The 26127-nt window shown below is 38.8% G+C and overlaps 2 protein-coding genes across 9 annotated transcripts in view; one reads left to right on the top strand and one right to left on the bottom strand.

The window, feature by feature from the left end:
* LOC103721783 (ABC transporter G family member 41-like) overlaps positions 1–25057 on the bottom strand; it is a 75691-nt gene extending 50634 nt beyond the window's left edge. The window contains 21 exon segments of the mRNA XM_039123990.1: positions 14381–14635; positions 14752–14923; positions 15440–15667; positions 15895–16028; positions 18750–18833; positions 19345–19635; positions 19792–20124; positions 20224–20297; positions 20412–20552; positions 20646–20799; positions 20904–21007; positions 21081–21241; positions 21346–21659; positions 21741–22022; positions 22142–22443; positions 22618–22708; positions 22825–22878; positions 23185–23261; positions 23356–23515; positions 24128–24212; positions 25039–25057. Coding sequence (XP_038979918.1) covers positions 14381–14635; positions 14752–14923; positions 15440–15667; positions 15895–16028; positions 18750–18833; positions 19345–19635; positions 19792–20124; positions 20224–20297; positions 20412–20552; positions 20646–20799; positions 20904–21007; positions 21081–21241; positions 21346–21659; positions 21741–22022; positions 22142–22443; positions 22618–22708; positions 22825–22878; positions 23185–23261; positions 23356–23515; positions 24128–24212; positions 25039–25040 — 3498 coding nt within the window. The 5' untranslated portion in view covers positions 25041–25057.
* The window catches only part of LOC103698569 (putative disease resistance protein RGA4), a 29123-nt gene extending 3776 nt beyond the window's left edge, over positions 1–25347 (top strand). Inside the window, exons 3-10 of one of the 8 annotated variants that reach the window (XR_005510805.1) lie at positions 6–968; positions 1115–3005; positions 3152–4276; positions 4410–4917; positions 5002–5099; positions 8372–8450; positions 9723–9772; positions 10534–13274. Coding sequence is in view for 1 of the 8 variants with exons in the window: in XM_039123994.1 (XP_038979922.1) it covers positions 6–968; positions 1115–1945 (1794 nt within the window). In the remaining 7 variants the exon portion in view is untranslated. The other 7 variants (XR_005510808.1, XR_005510819.1, XR_005510824.1 and 4 more) reach the window with 7 other exon arrangements.
* Positions 25348–26127: the final 780 nt, after the last annotated feature.

Here is a 26127-nt window from a genome sequence, read left to right as displayed (position 1 = left end):
ACCAGGTCGCTTCAGGTAACAAGCTGACTATATCGAACACATGGGAGAAGATAATGCATGGGTTTGATGATTTGATATCCGTTGAGCATCTTTATTTCAGTAACTATTGGAAATTCCTTAGGCCGACACAGAAGAATATAATGCAAAGGTTTGATAAGTCACAATCCATTGAGGATCTTTATTTCGGTGATTCTTGGGAACCCTTTCGGCGAAGAGCCTCCATATCCAAACTTGAAGAGCTGACCATATGGGGTTGCACGAAATTTTCACCACTACGGTGCCTGCCCCAGCTCAGATCTATTCGAAGCTTGGTTATAAAGGACTGTCCTGGAGTTCGAGTCCTGCCATCATATCTACTACTATCCACGCTCAAGTCCTTGGTGGTTGATAGTTGTGAGGACCTAATATTTTTGCGATTGGCGCAGCCGAGCCGATATACATTTGAGGAGTTGCAGCTTGTTAGTTGCCCTAAACTCGAACGGGTAGAAGGGCTGAATTGTCGTTTTCTCGCAAACATATTAAGAATAGAACGATGCCCTCAACTTCGGCTTCCACAAGATGATCTGCCCCATCTCATATCTATTCGAAGCTTGGTGATAAAGGACTGTCCTGGAGTCCGAGTCTTGCAAGATAGACTGCTCCCATCCACGCTCAAGTCCTTGGTGGTTGATAGTTGTGAGGACCTAACATTGTTGCGGTTGAAGCATCAGAATCGATATGTATTTGAGGAGCTGCAACTTGTGAATTGCCCTAAGCTCGAATGGGTAGAAGGGTTGAATTGTCGTTTCCTCGCAAAAATCTTAAGAATAGAACGATGCCCTCGACTCCGGCTTCCACAAGATGTTCGGCAGCCATCTATTCCTCCACGTGTTAAATGTCAGTTCTCATCTATGCCATACAGAGTGAAAATTGTTGATTGCCCTGGATTGAGTCACTGGTGCCAAATACAAAGAATCAACTGCATTCAGGTACCCTCCATCCTAAATTTGAAGTGCTCCAATTGATCACTTGAAGACTTGCACAATCGTACATTCTTAGATTGTTTGTTTGAACTCTTCTGTATGAAACTCATGCACCAACAGAGTTCTCTGATTCTCTTTTGCTAATGTACTAGGTCGCTTCAGGCACCAAGCTGACTATATCGAACACATGGGAGAAAATAATGCATGGGTTTGATGATTTGACATCCATTGAGTATCTTTGTTTCAGTAATTCTTGGAAACTCTTTCTACGAAGAGACTCCATACCCGTTCTTGAAGAGCTGACCATATGGGGTTGCACGAAAATCCCACCACTACGGTGCCTGCCCAAGCTCACATCTCTTCGAAGCTTGGTAATAAAGGATTGTCCTGGAATCCGAGTCCTACCATCTTGTCTGCTACTATCCACGCTCAAGTCCTTGGTGGTTGATAGTTGTGAGGACCTAATATTTTTGTGGTTGGCGCAGTTGAGCCGATATGCATTTGAGGAGCTGCAGCTTGTTAATTGCCCTAAGCTCGAACGGGTAGAAGGGCTGAATTATCGTTTCCTCACAAACATATTAAGAATAGAACGTTGCCCTCGACTCCAGCTTCCACAAGATGATCTGCACGAGCTCATATCTCTTCGAAGCTTGGTTATAAAGGACTGTCCTGGAGTTCGAGTCTTGCAAGATAGACTGCTCCCATCCACACTCAAGTCTTTGGTGGTTGATAGTTGTGAGAACCTAACATTTTTGCGGCTGGCGCAGCCGAGCCGATATGCATTTGAGAAGTTGCAACTTGTAAATTGCCCTAAGCTTGAACGGGTAGAAGGGCTGAATTGTTGTTTCCTCGCAAAAATCTTAAGAATAGAACGATGCCCTCGACTCCAGCTTCCACAAGATGATCACCATCCATCTATTCCTCCACGTGTCGAAGATCAGCTATGCCTGACGAAGTGGAAATTGTTGATTGCCCTGGATTGAGTAACTGGTGCCAAATACAAAGAATCAACTGCATTCAGATACCCTCCATCCCAATTTTCAAGTGCTCCAATTGATCACTTGAAGACTTATACAATTGTACATTCTCAGATTGTTTGTTTTAAATCTTCTGTATGAAACACAAGCACCAACAAAGTTCTCTAATTGTCTTTTGCTAATGTACCAGGTCGTTTCAGGCAACAAGCTGAGTACATCGAACACATGGGAGAAAATAATGCAGTGGTTTGATGATTTGACATCTGTGGAGCATCTTTGCTTCAGTAATTCTTGGAAACTCTTTCGGCTAAGAGACTCCATACGTGTACCTGAAGAGTTGACCATATGGGGTTGCACAAAACTCCCACCACTATGGTGTCTGCCCAAGCTCACATCTCTTCGAAGCTTGGTAATAAAGGACTGTCCTAGAGTCCGAGTCTTGGAAGATAAACTGTTCCCATCCACGCTCAAGTCCTTGGTGGTTGATAGTTGTGAGGGCCTAACGTTTTTGCTGTTGGCGCAGCAGAACCGATATGAATTTGAGGAGCTGCAGCTTGTGAATTGCCCTAAGCTCAAACGGGTACGAGGGCTGAATTGCATTGTTTCTCCAAAAATTTTAAGAATAGAACGATGCCCTCAACTCCGGCTTGCACAAGATGATCTGTTCGAGCTCATATCTCTTCGAAGCTTGGTGATAAAGGACTGTCTTGGAGTCCGAGTCTTGCAAGATAGACTGCTCCCATCCACGCTCAAGTCTTTGGTGATTGATAGTTGTGAGGAGCTAACATTTTTACGATTGGCGCAGCCTAGCCGATATACATTTGAGGAGCTGCAGCTTGTAAATTGCCCTAAGCTCGAATGGGTAGATGGGTTGAATTGTCGTTTTCTCGCAAAAATCTTAAAAATAGAACGATGCCCTCAACTTCGGCTTCCACAAGATGATCGGCAGCCATCTATTCCTCCACATGTCGAAGATCAGCTCTCATCTATGCCTGACGAAGTGGAAATTGTTGATTGCCCTAGATTGAGTAATTGGTGCCAAATACATAGAATCAACTGCATCCAGGTACCCTCCATCCTAAATTTGAAGTGCTCTAATTTATCACTTGAAGACTTACATAATCGTACATTCTCAGATTGTTTGTTTTAATTCTTTTGTATGAAACACATACACCAACAGAGTTCTCTGATTCTCTTTTGCTAATATACTAGGTCGCTTCAGGCAATAAGCTGACTACATCGAACACATGGGAGAAGATAATGCATGGGTTTGATAATTTGACATCTGTTGAGCATCTTTGTTTCAGTAATTCTTGGGAACTCTTTCTGCGAAGAGACTCCATACCCGTACTTGAAGAGCTGACAATATGGGGTTGCACGAAAATCCCACCACTACGGTGCCCGCCCAAGCTCACATCTCTTCGAAGCTTGGTTATAAAGGACTGCCCTGGAATTCGAGTCTTGGAAGATAAACTGTTCCCATCCACGCTTAAGTCCTTGGTGGTTGATAGTTGTGAGGGCTTAACGTTTTTGCTGTTGGCGCAGCAAAACCAATATGAATTTGAGGAGCTGCAGCTTGTGAATTGCCCTAAGCTCAAACGGGTGCGTGGGCTAAATTTCATTGTTTACCCAAAAATCTTAAGAATAGAACGATGCCCTCAACTCCGACTTCCACAAGATGATCTGTCCGAGCTCATATCTCTTCGAAGCTTGGTGATAAAGGACTGTCCTGGAGTTCGAGTCTTGCAAGATAAACTGCTCCCATCCACGCTCAAGTCCTTGGTGGTTGATAGTTGTGTGGAGCTAAGATTTTTGCGGTTGAAGCATTGGAACCGAGATGCATTTGAGGAGCTGCAGCTTGTGAATTGCCCTAAGCTCGAACTGGTGGAAGGGTTGAATTGCCTTCTCCACACAAAAATTTTAAGAATAGAACGATGCCCTCGACTCCGGCTTCCACAAGCTGATCTGCCCGAGCTTATATCTCTTTGAAGCTTGGTTATAAAGGACTGTCCTGGAGTTCGAGTCATGCAAGATAGACTGCTTCCATCCATGCTCAAGTCCTTGGTGGTTGATAGTTATGAAGAGCTGACATTTTTGCGGTTGATGCAGAAGAACCGATATGCATTTGAGGAGCTGTAGCTTGTCAATTGCCCTAAGCTCAAACGGGTGGAAGGGCTGAATTACCTTTTCCTCACAAAAATCTTAAGAATAGAACGATGCTCTCGACTCCGGCTTCCACAAGATGATCAACTCTCATCTATGCCTTACACAGTGAAAATTGTTGATTGCCCTGGATTGAGTAACTAGTGCCAAATACAAAGAATCAACTGCATTCAGGTACCCTCCATCCTAAATTCTTGATCACTTTAAGACTTACACAATCGTACATTCTCAGATTGTTTTGTTTAATTCTTCTGTATGGAACACATGTACAACAAAGTTTTCTGATTCTCTTTTGCTAATATACCAGGTCACTTCAGGCAACAAGCTGACTATATCAAACACATAAGAGAACATAATGCATCTGTTTGCTGATTTGACATCCATCGAGCATCTTTGCTATAGTAATTCTTGGGAACTCTTTCTGCAAAGAGACTCCATACTCGTTCTTGAAGAGCTGACCATATGGGGTTGCACGAAAATTCCACCACTGCGGTGCCTGCCCAAGCTCACATCTCTTTGAAGATTGGTTATAAAGGACTGCCCTGGAGTCCGAATCTTAAAAGATAGACTGTTCCCATCCATGCTCAAGTCCTTGGTGGTTGATAGTTGTGAGGGCCTAATATTTTTGCTGTTGGCACAGCAGAACCGATATGAATTTGAAGAGCTGCAGCTTGTGAATTGCCCCAAGCTCATATGGGTGGAAGGGCTGAATTGCCTTTTCTTCCCAAAAATCTTAAGAATAGAATGATGCCCTCAACTCCCGCTTCCAGAAGATGATCGGCAACCATCTATTCCTCCACGTGACGAAATTGCAGGTAGCTACACTTGCACTTTGGCTAATTGCCAAATTAATAATTGTACTGGCACCAACTGCTCTTTATCTTTATCTATCTTTGCAGAGAAAACGGAGAACAAAGAAACAATTGATGATGGAACCCAAGAGAAACAAGTGTTGGATTGTGTGATGATTGAGCATGCTAACAGTGCAAAACCATTGGTATGGATCAGCACAACCCTACTAAATCCATTCCTAATTTTTTATCTAAAGAAAATTTTAAGTTTCTTTATTTCTTTTTTGCTTCGATACAAAATTAAACATGTGCCAGCATGGCACATAGACATACTGTGCCTAGAGGTGTTTGGCATGAGTATGGTCACCGATATTTTAATCCTTGGTCAACATTAACCAAGTTTGATTGCTGTCATCTTCCTTAAAGTCAGTTTCTTGTCCAGCTTGATTGTTTATTTGTTGGCATTATCCTGGCATCACTTCTTTTTTATTTTTTGGCAAATGATCTTGGCATCAACTCCTAAATGATCTTAACTGGTAGCACCATGCAAAGAGAGTGGATTCAAGCTAGAAGCAACTTTAGGTGCGCCTTTTCCACTGTTGTGGTTGTGTTTGCTGAGAACTAAGGTTTATAAAAAAGGACTTATAGCTTTCATTGCTACCTGCTGTGTCTTATAGCTTGCAAATTGATGATAACACAAGCAATCTGTTTTTTTGGGTTCATGACACACAAATACAAGGCATGAGTACACCTTGATTTTTACATGCCTATATAAAGCTCAGAAATTTTAAGCATTCATGAGTACACCTTGATTTGGTAGGGTATGGAGAAACTTGGAATAACTTTGGAGATAGTCCTAAATTAGAATACTTGATGAATAAGGATCCATAAAGCCGACTCTAAGTAGTTGGGGAAAAGGCTTGATGATTTTAATGATTATGACATCTGGATGTCTGCAATAATCAATGCTACAAAAATTTAGAACCTATAAAAATTTGTTAGCAGACCTCTACAAGTTTACATTTGACAAGCGTGGATCTTAGGATTGGTCTTAGAATAATAGAAATTCTAGGTGTCAATATGTCATGTGTGTGCATTGATCTTTTCTTTTCTTTTCTTTTTCCCCAGCATTTTGCAAACCTGAACAATAGTCAGGAGAGGTGGGACTTGTCTTATATTATTTTATTGAAGGCACTCTAACCTTTAAAGACTTAGCACCAATAGATAAATATGGCGAGGTTTAAAAAAAAGTAAGAAAGAAATACCAAATTCCTGCTAATAAACCATACTGGTACATATCCTTTTTTATTATAATATATTAAATGACCATAAACCAGCCACTATTTCTTGAAATTCCAATTACACGATGTTTCCAGACAACAAACTCGCATTGAAGGACTAATTTTCAGAGTCTCCGAGAGATCCACAACTATTCTTGTTGCATGGACTAGATTATCAGGCATGCTACCTAAAATTTAATGCTACCAATGTCCTTATCCATAAAAATCACTACCTTAGAACTAAGAAAAGATGTATCGTTAACAAATCTAGAAACCAAAACCATAATCTTAGCTTTTCATTCCCCATTCAAATAAAACTAACAGTGACAGTAATAAAATGAGAAGGAAGCTGAGCTCGAATCCTAAACCCTAGCACTAACCTTTGAATGAAAAGAGCGAATTGCAATAGACCAAACTCCGTCAGCAGCCTACACCCACCATTCCTTATCGCTGTCATCGTCACCGCCGCTGTCGCCGCCGAAGCCGAAGGCGAGGACGAGGTCGGATGAACTCGACCCAACACATATGTTAAGGCGATATGACAAGGACTTATGGATAAAGTCGAGAAAGTTAAGGGAGTTTTCTAGTGGGAATAAGTAACTCCCACTCCAGCAGTTTGGTTTTGGGGGCAGTCCCATTCCCATTCCCATTTCAGAGGGGAATGAAAATGTTCCAGTCCCTTAAAAAGGAAAATCCAATCCTCCCAAAATCAATCCTAGCTCTCCTCCCAGTATTCAAATCCCATTTCATTTACTTAAAAAAAATTATTTTTCAAAAATATCCCTTTATTTAATCAATTATCCAAAAATTTGATTTCGATTCCAATTCATATTCCAATCCCTTCTGATTTTGATTTTGGTCGCGAACCAAACATACCCTTAGAGTAATCTGCTTGAACCTAAGTGTGGTATTGAAGCGTCTCATGCCATAAAGACATTCAGAAAGTTGAATCTGATGACTAATGCTAGTTTGCAAAGAAAGGGGAGTGTCATGAGACAACCTCATTGTGAAGATTGTGATTCTGAAGACTGTGGATCACTTCACGCAAGACTTGAAGTTCTGGTTTAGATCTCTCTCTCTTTACACCTTGAAGAACCAATGCTAAGCAACTCCATCAGTCCAATTGTTTCCCAGATTCAATATGTGGGTAAATTATTGTAGCTTTATTTTGTCACAGGACTTACATAGAACCATGGCAGTAGCAATGGAGAATTTGGATGCAATTGCTGGGTAATGAAGCAAGTACACACTTTATTTTCTTAGCAGAGTGGAGATCTGATGGTAGGTAGGACAAGATTATATGTAGTTGTAAGCAAGGTTTTGAATCTTGTGGGATGGGGCTATCTTGGTTTTTCCATAGAATGGGATGTGCCACCATCCCGCCCTATTCTGACACTTGGAATAGAAGATGTACCAAGATGTGCCGATTGGGATGTTGGGATAATGACGGGATAGCATTGTCTTTACATTTAGGATGGTATCTTGCAAGGTTCGCCGTCTTGGTACTGGACTCTGTATCAGTGCTAAAATAGCACTATATCGGTATGGTACGGTATACAATCTTTTCGGTGTATGTTAGGTACTGGTACCGAACTGGTATGGTACGGTATGCTCCGTACCACTTAATTCGGGCCAGTATGACGAACATAGTACTATCTTATCCTGGTGTCCTGCATGATGTCCCACCGGGACTTGAGTTCTATCAGAGCCGAGGACGGCTCTTGTCCGATGGTGGGAAGGGTGTGAGGCCCAATAGTCCCACATCGGAAAGACTCGTTCCAGAGCCTGGGCATATGAGGCGGGTGTCTCCTAATCCTGCAGATGCATTTTGGATGGAAAACAAAATCGGAGAGGGCTGAAGGACGCTTGCGTGAAGCCCCAGAACTGGACAATATCTGGCAGGGGAGCCCCGTGTTCCCCCTCATGTGGCCCCTACGTGGGCACTAGGTATGTAAATTTCGAGGACGGAATTTTTTTATTTGGAGGGAAGAATGTGATAACCGTTCCCGTTTCTAGTAGAAACGGGGGAGGCCAGCACACCAAAGGGCAGGCGTTTGGGTTACCTGATGGCGGGCGGTTACAACCATCCGCCTTCCCCTGCAATCAGAGGCTACAAGAAGCCCCGATCGGTGGAGACTTTCATCACCCTCTTCCTTTTTCTCCACTGTCTCTCTCTCACAACCCTTCACGGTTGGCAGGACCTGGTGTTGGACCCACGCCGCTGGAGCAGAAGGCCGCATCGTCGGAGTAGGAGGCGGACGACCACCTTCAGATCAGGTAAGCTTCAATTCCTTTCCTCTACAAATTATGCTTTGTAGAGTAGATTTAGAACAAAATAAAAATTAAAACGGGAAGGGAAGAAGAGGGAAGAAAGAGAGATGAAGAGGGGGAGGCAGACCGCGGCTACCGAGGCTGCCATAGGCGCAGCTGGTGCCGCCGGCCTCAAGCCGGCCCTCTCCCGAGCCGATCCCCCTTCACGGGAGAAGGAAGGGGGAGGAGATAAAAAAAAAAGACTTACCAGTGGGTGATTCGCAGCTGCAATCGTGGGTGCCGGCCTCGGCCGCAGATCGCAGGCCGTGGGTTGCCGGCCGCGGGACGCCAACGCGGCCGCAGGCCGCCGATGCGCCCCCGAGCACGACTACGGGCACGGCCGCGGGTGTGGCCGTGGGCGCCGCAGGCCGGCCGCCGGGCGCCATCGGCCGCTGCTCGTTCCTCCCAAGCCTCCCGAGCTCGCCCTCCTCCCTCCACGGGAGAAGAAATGAGAAGAAAGGGGGAAGGAGAAATCGGGAGAAGAGAAGAGGAGGAGAAGAAAAAGAAAGAAGAAAGAATGGGAGAAGAAGGTTCGGGAAGGAAGAAGGAAGAAAAGAAAAAGAAGAAAAGAAGAAAAAGGAAAGAAAAAGGAAAGAAAAGGAAAGGAAAAAAAAAAAAGAGACCCTTAACGGGTCCGACCTAACGGGTCTGATCCGAGTACGGGTCCGAACCTATTAGGCCCAAATAAAAGAAAAGAAAAATGGGTTTAGCCAAATTTGACTAAAATCGAGCCCAGTCAGATTGGGCTAAGTCCGGACGAACCCAAACTATAAATTGGGTTAAATCCGAACCAAATTAAGCCCAATTGAGTTGGGTCTGAACCTAATTAAGCTGAGTTAGTCTCAGCAGACCCAAATTGAATATGAATCAAGCCCAATTCAAAACCAATTTAACTAAATTGAGACCGAATTGACTTTGGGCTGACCCTGACTCAAGCCTAGATGAGCCACATTGACCCTGGACTAAAATTAAACCTAATTGGACTTGAAATTGAGCCCAATAACAAAATCAGAAGACCAAATTGACCCGATAGGGCTAGACCCAATCAGGAACCGAGCCCAATTCTTTAATTAAAGACCCAATTGACCTACGTGAACCCAATCTAGTTCTAAATCGAGGCCAAGGGCTCTAAATTAAGTAAATTGGACTTGAGATCCAAGCAAGTAAATTCATGTTATGATAAATTAGAAAATTATGAAATAAATAGAAAATAATATGACCCTTATGTGATTTATTTAGGTGATCAAGGATTTGTCATCCGGACGTAAGAAATTGGAAAGCATATTACAGTAAGTAACCTTGGCACTGATCTTAAAGTTTTTAAATTACTGTTTATTTACAATTATGAAAATGTATTGGTTATAATATATTTTTCTTCAAAATTAGGATCAAGTATATGATTGCATGTGATTCATGAATTTGATTAAAGAGCATCCTTCATGAATATTTGATGGTGTATGAGTTATGAAATTATGATTATGTTAGACTGCATGAAAAATGATATTTGAGACATGTTTATGCATTTTAAATTATATGATGCCATTAATCATTTTCCAACCTATTTATGATAATTATGATTTATAAAAAAAAAAGAATATGATTTATGAACTCTCAGATAGCTATGACCACCTCTAGAAATGGAGGCCAGTCGACACTCTGGAGTTAGCATCCAAAGAATAACAGGCCCTCTGCCAACGGATTAAAGTTGGTAACGAATAACAGAATTAGTCGACTAAGATTAACAGGCCCTGTTACGGGATTATAGTGACCATAGCAGCACATCCGTCTGAGAGTATGTTTTATAAAGTATGGATAAATGGCAGTATTTCAATATGACTTGCATTATCATGATTATGAACTTTCATAGATGGAACATGCATTGCTTTATGATCTGATTTGCGTATATCATCTATAAAATGTTTTATTTTGCTACAACTGATGGCTTTTTAATCACTGCATTGGCATAATTGTACTTGATCCAATAAGATAGTACTTGGTTACTTACTGAGCTGTATAGCTCATATCTTTTTATCTATTTTTTTTTTTACAGTTGAATAAAACTACTAGGAGCAGGGAGCTTGGTGTTATTCAGGGTTGGGGTAACTGAAAATATTATGTAATAATTAAATATTAGAAGCTCTGTACTGTTCCAACTTCATGAACAATGTTATGACATTAGTAAATGAAACTATTTATTTTCATTATGAAATTTTAAGTGGCTTCGTGTTATTGTGTGCATAAGATTGCAATAGCACGGCCGTGTCATGATCCGGATTTAGGGCGTGACAAGTTCTTGCAAAATAGAATAGAAAAGGTGACAAATTTGGATATGTATGCTACGACAAATTATTTGTTTTTTGCTATAGCTTGAAACAAATGGCAATTAAAGATAAGATTCATAAAGCTGACTCTAATTACATGGTAAGTCTTGTTGCTTGTGGCTATGCACATATCCTATTCTCTATGGATGCATCCTTTTCCATGCCTATTGAAGAGCTTATAATGAGTCACTAGCTTCACTGTATACCTCAGCAAAGTTGCATATAGATATATTGGTTTTGAAAGATTACATCCATTTAAAATGAATCCCTAGAGAGTTATACTCTAATAAGTAACTTGTCGTGATGGTAATTTTTTTGTCTGACCCATTCGACCAACCCTCTCCGATCCATCAGACCTTTTAAGCTCTGTATATAGATATTCCCTAACTTTTAACTTCTTTGGCTTGAATGTGCTCCAAAATTAAAAGTTCATGCCTTTCTTCCTATCTTTTTCGACCATCTGGATGTATAATTCATTTGTCTGATGTTGTTTAGATGATCGCATGCGTGAATTTGTCATGCATTACTGTCTTTGGCTTTTTTAATGATTATTTTATTGAAGAACAAAAATGATTATTTCTTGTGCAAAATCATGCCGATGCTTGGCATTGCATTCATAGACTAGAACTCCAAGTGCAGAAACATAAGAAAAGCCATGAAGGTGTTTCAGAGTATGAGGGAGGTTTAAAATTTTTTTCCCTTTCTGAATATAAATAACTTACGCCGTCATTTGAAATCTGGTGCGCCTTCCACCTTCCTTCACTTTTCTACCTGAAAAATTTGCATGTTGGAAAGAGGAAGACAAGAGTCATTGGAAGTAACATTTTTAGATCATATGCTGTGTAACTTCATAGGAAGAATACCTTTCGGATCTCTGCTGAACTATGATATTGAAGAATAGTCATATTGATATGGAACAATGGAACTATCCCTATCTCACCCCAAACCATTATTTAACTTTCTAAAAGGAATTGCTGGTCACATCAAAGCAGAAATGCTGCAACATAAAGATCGATATATGCTTTTTATTGTTAAGAGCTTAGAAATCGAATCATATGGCAATTTAATTGTGAAATGGTAAAAGATTGATAAGGTGAACTGTTTATGGGAATGGTTTATAAGTAACTATACATTGGATTCAAAATTTTTTTAAAAGCACTGTAGCTTGGGAACATGACAGATTGTGATCACACCGATAGATAATCATCGTGCTTAGACTGGGTATGTTGTATAGTACATAAATATTAACTCTTAAATCCAGGGTTGCCTTGGCATGATGGATTACATCAGCATCTGAGGTATAGAGAAAACATTGACACATTAGCAAGAGTGTTAGAAGAACTAAGACCAACTTAATAATAGGGAAGTGCTTAATAGACCCACTAATGGTGCTATGTGATGCATTAAACCTTCTTTCATAGTAATAAAAGTTTTAAACCTTTGATTCATTTTTAGTGATGTAAAAGATGCACTTTAAATTTATAAACAGAGATGTGTTTTTAAGCCAATGGGAGATCAGGCAGCAGCAATGAAATCTCTATGTGGACTATATTCAGGTTTGAAACTAGTGCAACTTGGGACTTAGACTGCAAATTGCTGCCACCATCCTATATTCAACAGAATAGAACGGAGAATCTTATCTACTTTTCTGAGATGCCAATCCTTCTTTTTAGTAATTACATCCCAATCATTGTTGTAAGAGCCATAAATTTGATGTTTACTGGGAAATTAGTAACACATAGATAATTCAACATGCTTTCCTGGTGAGAATAACAACTGGTGGTCAAGAATGGAAATAAAATTCTAGTTTTATACCACACTTCCAAAAATACCCACTGCATTATATGTTTCTCTTGACATAAAACATGAACATAATTTCCAAATAAACAAATAAAATAACTCCCTTATCCAAGGAAATATCTAGTTAATAATTGATATCCAGAATCATTATTTTGCCTACCTGAAATGCTGGCTTGCTTGCCGGTCACCATTACAATCTACTAGAGTTTTGGATGTACAATGCATATCTTTGGAGATAGATTTAACAATTGCACTGTGTGAATTTAGGTTTTCCATGAAGTGAAAAGTAAGCTTTCACCTTGGAATTGCCTGCTGTACATGGTAGACTTTGAGATTTGAATGCAATTTCTTAATGTAGTTACTTGTGTATTGATTATCACATGATATATTTCTGAATCTTAGAGTCCACCATGTCTTTTGTTTTTTTAAAGTAATATGAAAATATCCAAGATTCGAATGCTGTAACTCCTGGAGAGTAAGCCCTCAGGAGTGAGGTGCCAATGGACTATGTTAAAAGTTGTTGACAGTCTGCCATGCATATTAGATACATCCGAAATAGAAAGTTAGTTTCCTCTTCATCAAGGACCTAGGCTGCACTAATTGCACTTTATATTGTTCGGACATTGCCGTTACAAATTCTAATATAGGTCGCTTTATGCCATGATTACAATTTCTCTTTGGAATGAAAAGGAGGGAAAACCTTCCCCTGAATTTATTAAAGAATTAGTAGAAAATCAGTACAAAAGTGGTGAGTAGCATTGCAAGAAACGAACAACAGTAGTATGAACTAGAGATATAGTGTGTGGCTAAGAAAAAGCTTGTGAAAAATGGCAGTAACGGAGTTTGCACAGTTAGGTTGTTAAAGCATCTTTTTCTACAATTTTACTTTACATCAACATCTCCAAGCAATTTTGTGGTAATCTGAACATGACTTGAACCATAGTATAACTACCCCTTCCCTCTAGAGGCTGATACACATTTAATAAGAGAAACATTTGTCCCCCTTATCTCCTCTGAAAATTCATTTTGCCTACGAAATAAGCAAAAAGGGAGGCAAAGATGAAGGGGAAAGCAATTAGAACAACACCGACCAGTCCTAAAAGATTGTGATAAAAACCAAAATAGTCCTCTAAGAAGGAAGCAATTGATTTAGTTTCTCCAAACACCATTATCTTCTTCTCTATATCTCCATACTGTGAAGTAAAGAGGCCATTCAATGTCCAAGACAAGGGGGAGACATAATATAACCAAATCCACCACTTTGGAATTTGCTGCAAGGAAGCCAAAAATTAAGGTGAGTTTTACATATTGCAAATGACTTATCATACATGAATCTGTTGTAGGAACCTTAGCATATAATCATGCATTTTAACAGTAAAAAAATAATGTAGTTTAAAGATTTAAGTCAATCTCTAAAACATGAGTATTTATACAAGTATGCCTTGTATATATTTCTAGTTCTTCTTGGAACATGATTTCATGCAATCAAAATAACCAATCTATGAATAAATAATTCCATTAACATATCATGCGTACCCTTTATGAATGAAGGTTTACCTTGTCGTGCATGGCAGATGAGCTGTTTGTTCTTTTTGGTTCTACATTAATTTACTTAATTTTAATATTTGATAGATTGGGAGAAAAAATTGGACAAAAGTGTACTTTTCATTTGTTAAGAGATGTAGTGCTATGAAATCCTTAGTTCTTATACATAGAAGTAACCTGATTTTTAACTGAATATCCATAGATTGATGAGGAGAAAGTTAATAGACTTACTGGACGAGGCACCACAAAGCCTGAGAAGAGAATTAGTAAGGTGTAGCAAACAGATGCCAATATGGAAGCCACTTGGATATTCGGGGTCAATGAAACGAGCAACATTCCAAGGTAAACATAGTAGAGCAATGTGCAAAACATGGTATAGAAGAACCATATGAACTTATAAGCTGTCCAGTAGTAGCCAATTGCTGGATATGCTATGAACATAAACAGTACTACCTGAAGAAATATATAGGGGATCTCGATGACCACCTGGAAAACAAGTAGAGAAATGCATATCATTGCCAAATATAGGGAAAAATTATCCTACCCTGTACATAAAATAATAGGAAACACTGATTTGAATGGTAGTAGGATAGCTGCTAAACCTGTGCAAATGAATAAGCCCATGGAGAATACATTCCTGCAGATTTTTCCCGATAGAGAACAGTGCGTTCGGTTGCAACAAATGGTAAAACTGATGAGCAGTTGTTTATCCCAGTGATGATAGTGGTGATGTACATCGATGCCAGGATGTTGAACAAACCTTGTTGATTGTTTCTTCAGAGAAAGTAATGAATATCTGGGTTAATTTCACATGCTCTTCTAGATTGAAAAAAGAAAAAATCTATCTTAAAGCTTACATTAAGTACAATGCATGTGGTCATTTGCATACTCACTGAGGACTTATATTATATGAGGGTTTCGATCATTCAGTGTTTGTTTACTGAGTAAATATCATGATTGATTTCCAAATTATGCGATACGGCTCATACATACTTTTATGCATACAATAGACATAATTCATCCCCTCAAAAACTTTACATGATTTTGTTTTCTCCAAATTGTGTTTTGAATCAGCGGAATCATAGAGTATCTAGTCACCTATCATGATTCTCCACCTAGTTTATTGTTTAATTGGATCTTATATATATGCCCTATGTTACAGCGTTTGAATTTTGCATTGGAATTTCTTGAAATCAATTTGTTTTTCATGATTATGCCATTTTCTAGATATTGACTTACATGCTTATCAAAATACTGGGCACCTAATGCGTCAATAAATCGAGAACTTACATTGTTTTTCCCTGCTTCCTGAACAATACTGCAAATAGCACAGATGCAAACATCATGAATACTATCCGCACCAAGTTGTATGAAGGACTTCTCCAATAAGACCAGTATTGTTTCCACAGACATGCCTTGAATTGTCCCCAACCATTTTGTGCAAAACGAGTTGGGAAATTCAGATCTTTTGAATCTGGTGGCGGTGTACTCAATTGTTTGACTAGATCTTCATTGTCCCTATAAAACAACAGTGATAAAACAATCAATAAGCTGAAACCTGAATTTGGATTTATAAAACTAACATCTCCCAGAAAGTTAATATGATGCAGGGAATCACCAACATCCTTGTATCTTGTGTCACCATAATTTCTTCATTATCAAGTGTATCTTTGATACAAGCACATATGTATGGATGCTGTTGTTTGAGACATACATGAAAGTTACTATGAATACTCAAAACTCACTTGAATAGAGGTGATTCTCTGTATATGTGTGCAAAATCTATTTGAAGTTGCACTTCAACTGATGTAGAGGTAACTTCCAACATCCATGTTGCTGGATTGTAGTTTTCTTTTATTCGTGGTACTCCGTTAATACCCTGGCAAATGAAAGCAGAAGCATTCAATTTTGATAGTGATATGTGTATTGAAAGTAAAAAATGTGTTTAAAGGAAACAATGGACATCCAGGGATCAGACAATTTTGGATGTTCACAAAGAGCTAGGTTTGCATTTCAGTGTGACTTACGATCTGTGACATTGTTAGTGATTAAAAAAAAGAAAATAGTTTCCTGTCTCAGCCACCTTAAACCAACGTAGTCCCAAATTTTAACTTTTGGCAGCTGATTTTATTTGTTCAGGCTTGATTTAAAATTAATTTTGAACCTAAAACCTATAGTCTGGCTTGGTTCATTTACTTTTGACTCGAGCTTCATCAAACTTAGAACGGAGTTGAATAAGAACCGTTCTTACACAGCTTAAATCAAATGCTAGACACCTAGAACACCTCATCTTTTACTGCTGGACTTCAAAACCTACATAATTTGATGCAACCATTTTACTGAACCATGGTCTTTTGCCGAGATTGTGACAAAGCAGGTCCAAGGTTTTGTCTCAACACTAATTGCTGCATGTGCCAAGTGGAGCATATGCACCCAGAATATGCTAGTAGTTTGTGCACCGGCTCTTAGCATGGGAACTCAGTGTCTGCTAATGTGATAAAATCCATGTCTAAAGGCACCTGTGGTAATCGTTCAAACCTAGATCTAAGTGAAATCCAGGAATCCAGTAACAACCAGACGGAATCTCCTCAGAAACTGAAAATCCAAGAGAGCAAAGCTCTCAAATATAGAGCTGGTTGCACATGTAAGCTAAAGCAAGAATTGTCAATCCATCCAAACAAGAGTCATAGGAGATAGGACCATTAGGTGCTGTTATTTTCGATAGACATAGAGAGGCTGGAAGAAGATGAGAGAGAGGGCTACAAAAGCTCTAGAGTCCACTTTTTAAAGGACTTCTATGGCTGCCTAGTTGATAAATCTTCCTCTATAAGACATGGTCAAATCATGAGAGTCAAGCTCTTTGGTTTTTCGTGGGTATGTCAGTAATTGCATGTTGAGTTTTTTGTTTCTTTCCGATGTTTGTTGTTACTCCCTTGTTCTGCTCCTATCTTGATCTTGGTATGTTGTTGCCTTGATCATGTTGTGGCATTCTTAGATGAGAATCTTTTGTCATACAGATGTATGTGTTTAAGTTCCACAGGGACACTACAACCATGTAGACGGACAACACAAAGTAGTATATTTCTGGAGATATGTGGGTTTCTTTCTCAAAAAGGTACCATTCCTTAAGCTTTGGACCATTGATATACGAAGCTTTGAGATATATCGCATGTTTCAATTGTTATGGCCGAGAAGAATTAAGACATTATTTCAGTTTTGCTGGTCTGTCCTTTAAGATACAAATATCTCATGTTTGCATTGTTTACTTCAAACCTTAATCTTTCTGGTTTTTATGTTATCCTTGAATCTTAGTATGTAAATAAATTGCCTGACAGTACGGACACGCACTTACTGGACTAAGTGAGATGTTGAAACCAAGAATCGCCCAACCGATATCGATAGGCGTACCAATCGGCCACTGGACCGGTTCGGACCGAACCGAACCAGTACCATTGGTTCGGCCTGGTTCACACATCCAAAAGTCCCAAAAAATTTGGAACCGTTGCGAACCAATTGGTTCGCACCGGTTCCTATGGTACCATTTTTTAACGCCGAACCGGTTCGGTACGAGCTGAACTAGCTGGTACAGGCCGGTTCAACATTTTTTGGTTGAAACATAAACGCAAACTTTTAAACTGCTGTGACCATGTAATTATCACTCTCCTATGGTTTGTGCAGAAAGCGAGCTTTGTCAAGCAAAGAAATAATTGGTGAGTTGCCAACATGCAAAAACTTTTTTCCTTCTGCAGGTACTGTATATCTTTGTGTTATCATTAAAGATCATTAATCAGATTTTAGATGACTTTGATCTGTATCTTTCTTTATTATTTGAAGAAAATCAACCATACATCGTAGAATCAGCTTCATGATCTGATTCATCATTCAAAAGGAAATCTGGTTGTTTGCTATATTTTATCTATTTAGGAATAGAGAGACAAGGAAAAAACAAGTAAAGATTAGTAATTTTATCAATAGAAAACAGAGACTGGCCACCCTATTTTTCGTATCAGTCAGGAAAGTTATGAGGATATATGTCATAAACTGCAATAAGGTTAGCTCCCTTGGATATCTGGTTACTGTTATATTCCTTTGTGATTCTTATATGCCAATTTACCTAGACGACATACATGGATTGTCTCTTTTTGTTGTAATAATTCAATCTACACAAGTTTCTCAAAAAATTCCAAAGAACATATGATTATTTTTTTTAAAGAAGTTATTTTAAATTCGTCATAGTATTGTTCTTTATTTTATGGTTCTATGATGACGATAAACTAGCTTATTTTTCTGCGAGGACGTTATCAGACATCTACTTGTGTAGCGGTGCATTTGATCATGAGGTCCATTTGCCATTTTTTCAAGCCAAAACAATGCACCATGATGTATGGTAATCTAATATAAACACTGTCAACAGGTCCTTCCAAAGTCCAAGTCTTTCTAGAAGTCCAAGAATGTAAAAGGCAGAGCATAAAAGTGCGAATAGACAGATCATCAAAAAGAAGTTGTGGATGATAAACAAATTAAAACTTAGAATCTTTTGAATAATTCCGAACTGGACAGTTGACAGACAATTAGACAGCCACTTATTTGGAATACTTGCCTCAAAATATTCAATAACTTTACTTGAGTGCCGTCCTAGTGGTCCTGTATAGATTAACTCCCCTCCCCTTTTAATTAAAATTAGCTGCAAGAAAAGGATTGAGTGCAGTTCGGTAGAAAAATGGTCAAATATTTTGTAAGAACAAACAGAATATGATCAACATGTATATGGCTTAATATAAATAAGCATAACAGGTTGAAAACTGCACATTTTATAGTGATATAGGACTCATTAATATAAAGTAATAGTTGTAAGATTTTCATAGGTTACTCCAAATTATTGAACCAGAGAAAATAGCTTAGTGCCATCTCTTTCACACAGCTACCTTACCTTTCATTCTGCTGTTGGATTATCCTAAAATTTTTCTATAAGTTAGATGATACCTTTCACTCTATATGCATAGTAAAACCTAAATTTAACTTTTCTCAATCTCAGCTTAGGATTTTTTTTTTGTTATTTTCTCTTCTTGCAGTTTTTCAACTTCAATAAAATAAATCTAAGCCATCTAACATTATTCCATGGATGGCTAAAAAAAAAAAAATGAAGCAAGCCCCATTACTTAATTATCCAAAGATATGAAAAGAAAATAAATTACCTCATCAAATGCCTCAAATATCTCAATGCTAGGTTGGTGTATAGTGCAGACAACTGTCCTTCCAGTTTCGGCAACATTTTTTACTGCACGCATGACAATTGCGGCTGCTCGAGCATCTAGACCTGATGTTGGTTCATCCATAAATATAATGGATGGATTTGAAACAAGCTCCACTGCAATTGTTAGTCGTTTTCGTTGCTCAGTGGATAGACCATTGACTCCAGGTATGCCAACTAAAGCATCTTTGATTTCATCAAGCTCAATTGTTTCAAGGACTTCATTCACAAATTCCTGGAGATCATACATTGTTTATACTCTATAGACTTTCAAATAAATTTATTGGAAACAAAAAGATTGAATTGAATATTGGATAGCTAGTTCTACTTGCAAAAGATATGTGTTTCGATATCTAGAAATGATGATATAATTATGTAAATAATAACTTACGTGTCTTGTTTTTGGATCAATTTGAGAGGGTAGACGCAGCCAAGCTGAATAGATTACAGATTCTTCTACGGTAATTTGTGGAGAATGTGTGTCAGTCTGTTCACAATAACCTGATATTCTGGCAAAAGTTTCTTGTACCTTGGGATACCCTCCAATTCTTATGTCTCCTTCAATAAGACCTCCAGTTTTTCTTCCAGCAAGAACATCCAAAAGAGTGGTTTTTCCTGCTCCACTCACACCCATTAGTCCTGAAAGGATACCAGGCCTGAATGCACCAGTGATATTGTGGAGCAGTTGGAGTCTTCTTTCTGCATAACCCTGTTCTCTCATTTCCTAAGACAGAAATAAACTGCCTATCAGAATTTGTCTACTGACTGCCAATTCTCAGAAGCTTTTAATAAACTGATGTCGTAATTACTCTAACATGATTACCAGTGGAGTATCAACATAGTAATTCACATCTTGGAATGTCACTGTGAGGGGAATAAAAGGTAAAACCATCCTTCCTGCAAGATAAATTATGGAGACTCTCGTGTTTCAGCTTGTTTTTATCTTTTGAAACTTTTCTATGATGCATTATCTTTTGACCTTGCAAGTAGAATCAGACAAAATAGCCTTACCATTTCTTTTGGGTTCAGCAGTACTTGTCTGGGGCACCTTTCTGGACTGATTTGTTAGGATTGTTGAGTTATCAATATCTCCTCCTCTTTGCATCTGAGAAAGCTTTGCACGAGAGATAATAGCACGAGAGACCCCAATAGCTGAATCCACGTATTTCAATATCATTGCAAAGTAAAAAGAGGGTGGCAGTGCATGTATAGTTAATATGTTGGCTAGGAGAGATGAAAACTTACATCTTTTAAAAGTTAAGGCCAACGTAAATGCAACATTGAAAAGTAGAATGTACCCAAGCAATGCCCCAACTGATATCCAATAAAAGTAGCTATTGTAGTTCAGTCCACGGCTTGTCAGGACTTGCTGCCCTATAGTGGTATTTGCTGATGACATCTACCGAACAGAAATATGATAGCAAAGGGAACAGTTGGAGCGTTAGTCTGTTTTTGTTCACTCGGGGGATGGTTTATATGATGTCCAATTGAGGTCTTCCTCACCTTTTGCCATCTTGGTGCACGAAATTCATTTACAGTTAAGCCTATCTCGGTATATGTTAATGGAGAAATCCAGAATCCCCACTTCAACCAACCAGGTATAGAGGCTGCAATAGCAAAGCCATTAAATACATTTATCTTATTGGTTAAACATCTGAAAAAATGTGGTAACGGCCTTACGCTGTGGGAGAAGAAAGCCTCCAAACAAAAAGATAACTAGCGTGGACATGGTGCCACTAATTGTAGAAGCCACCAATGTCTGGAAATATGAGGCAAGAAAACGAAAAAGGGATAATGACATTTGATGGACAAGGAAAAGTATAAGGAAGTGGCGAAAGAACCTGAAATAACATAAGAAGAAACATTAAGGATTTATGAATTGTCAGGATAGAGGAATAGACCGAACATGGTTCTGTACTGGCTTGAAGAACTAAACTACGCCTACCTTACTGCCTCAGGACTATATCCAATGACATAGTAAGTAAGAGATGTCCAAAGTAAAGACTCTATTAATGAGATTGGAATTTTTAGGATGCAAGCTGGAATTGTATATGCCCATGCAGGATAAAAGTAAAAGTCCCTTTGCCTATAAAAAACTGGTAGTCTTGAAACTGTCATAGCCAATTCTGGGAATCCATTAACTGTAAATAAGAGGAGTGCATAAAAGAGTGAACCCATATAGTAATTAGCATGGATCAAATCAACCCCCATATGTGTACGCAGGAATACAGTCATTGTTATGATTGCAATAATTGCAAGCTGCAATATAGTAGTGGAGAGAGTCGCTTCAGTTGCTGAACCAGAGTGTTATCAAGAAACATGTCTGAGAGTAGATATTACCTGTGTTGTTTTGAATATATAAACAAATGAATTCCTCTTCATGAGAAGCAATTCCCTTGCCATGCAAGTTTTAAATAGTTCCCATTTTGATAATGAATAAGTACTGAATGATAAAGCATTTTTATGGCATTGGGACTTTCCATAAGGCTTTGATAGCTCCTCGTGTAAACTCTGTCCAATGTGATATACTTTGAATTTTTGAGCGAATTGATCTACAGAGACATAATTATAGCTTTTGTCTAGATGGAACCAATACTGCTGTTGATCCTTTCGGGACAACACCTGAATAAAGTTAGAAAAGTTAGGTGGAGCTGATTTTAAGGGCATGTAAGAAAATGGGAGGTAGGTTAGTACGTAAGCATTGGTATTTTTTTTGATGGAATGTGAGCATTGGTAATTACCTCCTGGAGAAAGTCAGCTACTCCTTTTCTTTCTGGGCATCTGAAACCACATTCTTCAAAAAAGTTGAGAATATGACTGCGAGGGCCATGGTATACTATCTTCCCTTCAGCCATTAAAATAATGTCATCAAAGAGGTCATAGGTCTCCGGTGCTGGTTGAAGAAGTGAAACCACCACAGTAGATTCTGAAATATGTGCCAATTGTTGGAGGCAAGTAACAATCTGGAAGGTAGTTGAGCTGTCTAGGCCAGTTGATATCTCATCCATAAGAAGAACTTTTGTTGGTCCAACAATCATCTCTCCTAGTAAGTGTAACCAAAAGCCAAGGATCGCTCACAGGAAAAAACTAATCATCATATTTAATACATTGACAATTGGAGCTATTCATAGTTAACTCATCATTAAATCCATGACATTATATTCCGGAAACTAACTGGAAGCGTTTAATATCGATTTTATCAGCTTTCTTATGGTACCTGTGGTCAGTCTTTTCTTCTGTCCACCTGAGATGCCTCTTCTCATGGCATCCCCTACAATTGTGTCTGCACAGATGTCCAGTCCCATGATCTGATATGGCAAGGAAATTTTAGTGCATTACTCACAGCGACAGAAGTGAGGGTGGCAACTATAGTGATTTGTGTATATTCAATAGTCTGATTTTGGATTTCCTGAAGCAAAATTACCTTCAAGATATAGTCCGTTTGGAGACTTCTTTCTAATCCTTCCACTGATATTGCCTATAGTAACAAATCCAATCGTCAGATATGAGCATGTCATGACAAGATTAAAAGTCTATATTCTATGAATTCTGTACTTTTTTCGATGCGGTGTTAGCTTTAATTTATTATCTTACCAAAAACAAAGAGACCCATGAGTGCAGTACAAATTGTTAATTCATTTGGATTACATGTTCTTTTTGTGCTTCAAAGATCCTCCCTATCATTTGTAAGTTGAAAGTCCATGTACTTGCATGGTACCCTATCTACCAGATGCCCCTTGGTTTAATAAGGAAAAAAGACAATGACAACTTATTATTTGTTTACCTTCATATACGTGTCTATGTCTGGTTCAGGGATGATTCCTGCTTGCTTCTCCCTTTTGATCACTTCCTTCATAATTTCTTCACAAAGTAAATCCATTTAGCATTTTAACTTGTTTGGATTTATTCTGGTGATAGTGGCTAGAAGCAATTAAAAGACACATGAGAATGTTACCTGCTCTGCTCCCTACACCTTGAAAGCATGCTGAAAAGTCCAAAATCTCCCTCACTGTCATCTCAGGAATATGCAAATCATATTGGCTTATGTAAACTGATGTTTTCTCAGGAACAAACTCCTCCAACCTGAAGCCATTGTAAGAAACTTCTCCTGTTACCTGTAAAAGAAATGTTTAACATGTTTGTCAAGGATTGAAGCCCACAAGCTGAAAGCATTTATAGACACCAGTTATGACCAAAACTCATTTATCCCAGGTGTTTATTATGTCTTTAAGGTATGTTTGCAGCTTTTCATGTAAGGGAGTTATTTTGTAGAATTGGTGATAAATTGGTAAGGAGAAGGAAAAGAAAAATTTACACATGGTTAAGATAACATACTATTTTTAAGCATGTTGTTTATTATGGGATGGTTTGCACATCAATAGTTTATATTTAAGACCAGTAAATAGCAGATGGCAATGACATAGTTGAGTTCTTGTAGTTTGATAGGCAACTTTCTAGTTGCAATGGATCTACAATAGTCACTTATCTCAGTAAGATTTTTAATTGATAATCCATTCTTTCAGGTTAAAGTCCTGGGTCTTTTATGAGAAAGCTTCTGTGTTGGGGTTATAATTCTGTGTTGAAGGTGAATATGTCGAGAACATTGTTCACAGTGGATTGAGTAAGCTTATCAGAATGCAACTGTTATTATATTTGCAAATTTTGAAGGGGAAGGACCACTTGCATATGACTGACTTATGATTGATGGTAAGCCAGAAGACATAAACCTTGAGGAATTTGTCCACTTTCCCGGCAAGTGCTAGCAATAGAGTAGTTTTTCCACATCCTGGTGGTCCAAGTAACAGAGTCATCCTGCAAATGAAAAAGCAAAGACAAGTAAAATGGTTACTTCTGGCAAAGATCCATGATCCATATCCATCTTTTTGCATTTGAAATAAAGATGGCTTGAACAATAATTCAATCTATTTTCTTCTTGTAAATCCTCATGGAAGGGCAAGGTAAGTTTTCAAGTACTAAAAGATAAGCAAAAATTGTTCGGACTCTTTTTAAACTGGCCATAAACAAAAAGATGAGTATGTAGTTTCATTCTTCAACTTGATTTATCCTAAATACTTTCCTGGAGGGCTTGATGATCCCGCCGATGTCTTTTAAAATGCTAATTTTAGCCTCTTGAGTCCTGAAGCCTGTCAACCTGGCAAGATCCTGTTCCATAGGAAGCAGCATTACTTTATAATGCAAATTCGTGTATATTAAGATGATTGGCTAACTGTCCATGCATCATCAAAGTTTCATTCAGTTATCTACTTCTGGAATCAATAAATTTTTTAGCTTTGTAAATACCTTCACTTAAATTGTGATGGCATGATAATGTTGTAAAGCTCTACATCAAGCTAGCTCTCTCTCTCTCTCTCTCTCTCTCTCTCTCTCTCACTCACTCACTGTGGAGAAGAGTCATGGTAATCAGATATCATAAACTTTCCGTACATAATGTGACACTGGTCTACTTGCCACTTAATTTGGATTATATAGTCTAAATTTTAAACAGCTCCAGTTTAGAAAATTGTTCTTTTAAATGCATCAGTTAGTGATCAAAGCACATCAATGGGCTTGATGTAAACAATTAAGTTTTACTCAGGACATCTTCATCGATCAATGAGGGATGATACAGTCTACTTACATAAAGCATGCTCTTTGCAGTGTTCCATAAAGTGGGTAGGGGCTTCCCTTCAACGACTTCGCACTGCGCTTCCACGCACAGGTTCTTGTATCGCACCTCAATAGTGGGAAGTTTCACATTTACTCTGTTCAAACGATTAATGAATAATTAGTGTTTACCCATCAATCTCAATGGACATAATCATCTTATATATTGGCATATATTGGCAAACCAGATATGTAAGTGTCCCACAGGTGATATTGCATGCATATACAAACACAAAGTGAAACCGGAAGATGAAGCTTACCGGTCAATTCTCTGTCTTTGCTTCTGCAGCAGCTGAAGATTATCATTCTCAATGTGTTTGATGAGATTCTCAATTAGCAAGCGCCTTTCTAGTGCTCCAAGCTTGGCAACATCAATCACCCTCGTCTCCTTGCGCAATCCGTCGCCATCTCCGTTGCTGTAGTGATCGAGTACTGACGTTCTTATTCGCTCGAAGGTGGGCAGCCTCTCAACTGCAGCCCATTTTAACTCATACTCATCATCCTCCTCCCTTGCAGAACAGATGCTGGAGCTTCTCCGTGAACTCGCAGCAGCAATCCGAAAGGATGACCTTATGCTCCTCCCTATCTCTTCAAGATCAATACTGAAGGATTCAGCTTCTTTGCTGTCTCCCAACTTTGCCATCCTTCTACAAGGGGTTTTGGTCCTTCAAGTTCTAGCTGGAAGACGGGGAAAGGCGAAAAATATAGGCGAGATATTTGAAGCCTTTTTGCTAAGTCTTACAGGAAATAATGGCGTAAGATGCTGCGTCACTGCAGACGCAAGGTGATTCTCGTTCAAAAATGGCCCATGCTGGTTAGAAAATATTAAGTTAGAAGAGCAATGACGCGGAATAACAGTAGAGGATTTTAAAGCATCTACCCTTTCCTGTCTGATATATGTCCATGTTTTATCAAGTTGACTTCAATTGTTTAATGGTTCAGGGTCTTACTCGCAGCAGAACAGATCCTGGAGCTTCTCCGTGAACTCGCAGCAGCAATCCGAAAGGACGACCTTATGCTCCTCCCTATCTCTTCAAGATCAATACTGAAGGATTCAGCTTCT

This window comes from Phoenix dactylifera, chromosome 1 (genome assembly GCF_009389715.1).
Source record: "Phoenix dactylifera cultivar Barhee BC4 chromosome 1, palm_55x_up_171113_PBpolish2nd_filt_p, whole genome shotgun sequence".
NCBI classification, from domain to species: domain Eukaryota; kingdom Viridiplantae; phylum Streptophyta; class Magnoliopsida; order Arecales; family Arecaceae; genus Phoenix; species Phoenix dactylifera.
The sequence above is the reverse complement of the archived record's forward strand: the minus strand, read 5'-3'. Positions and strand labels throughout refer to the sequence as shown.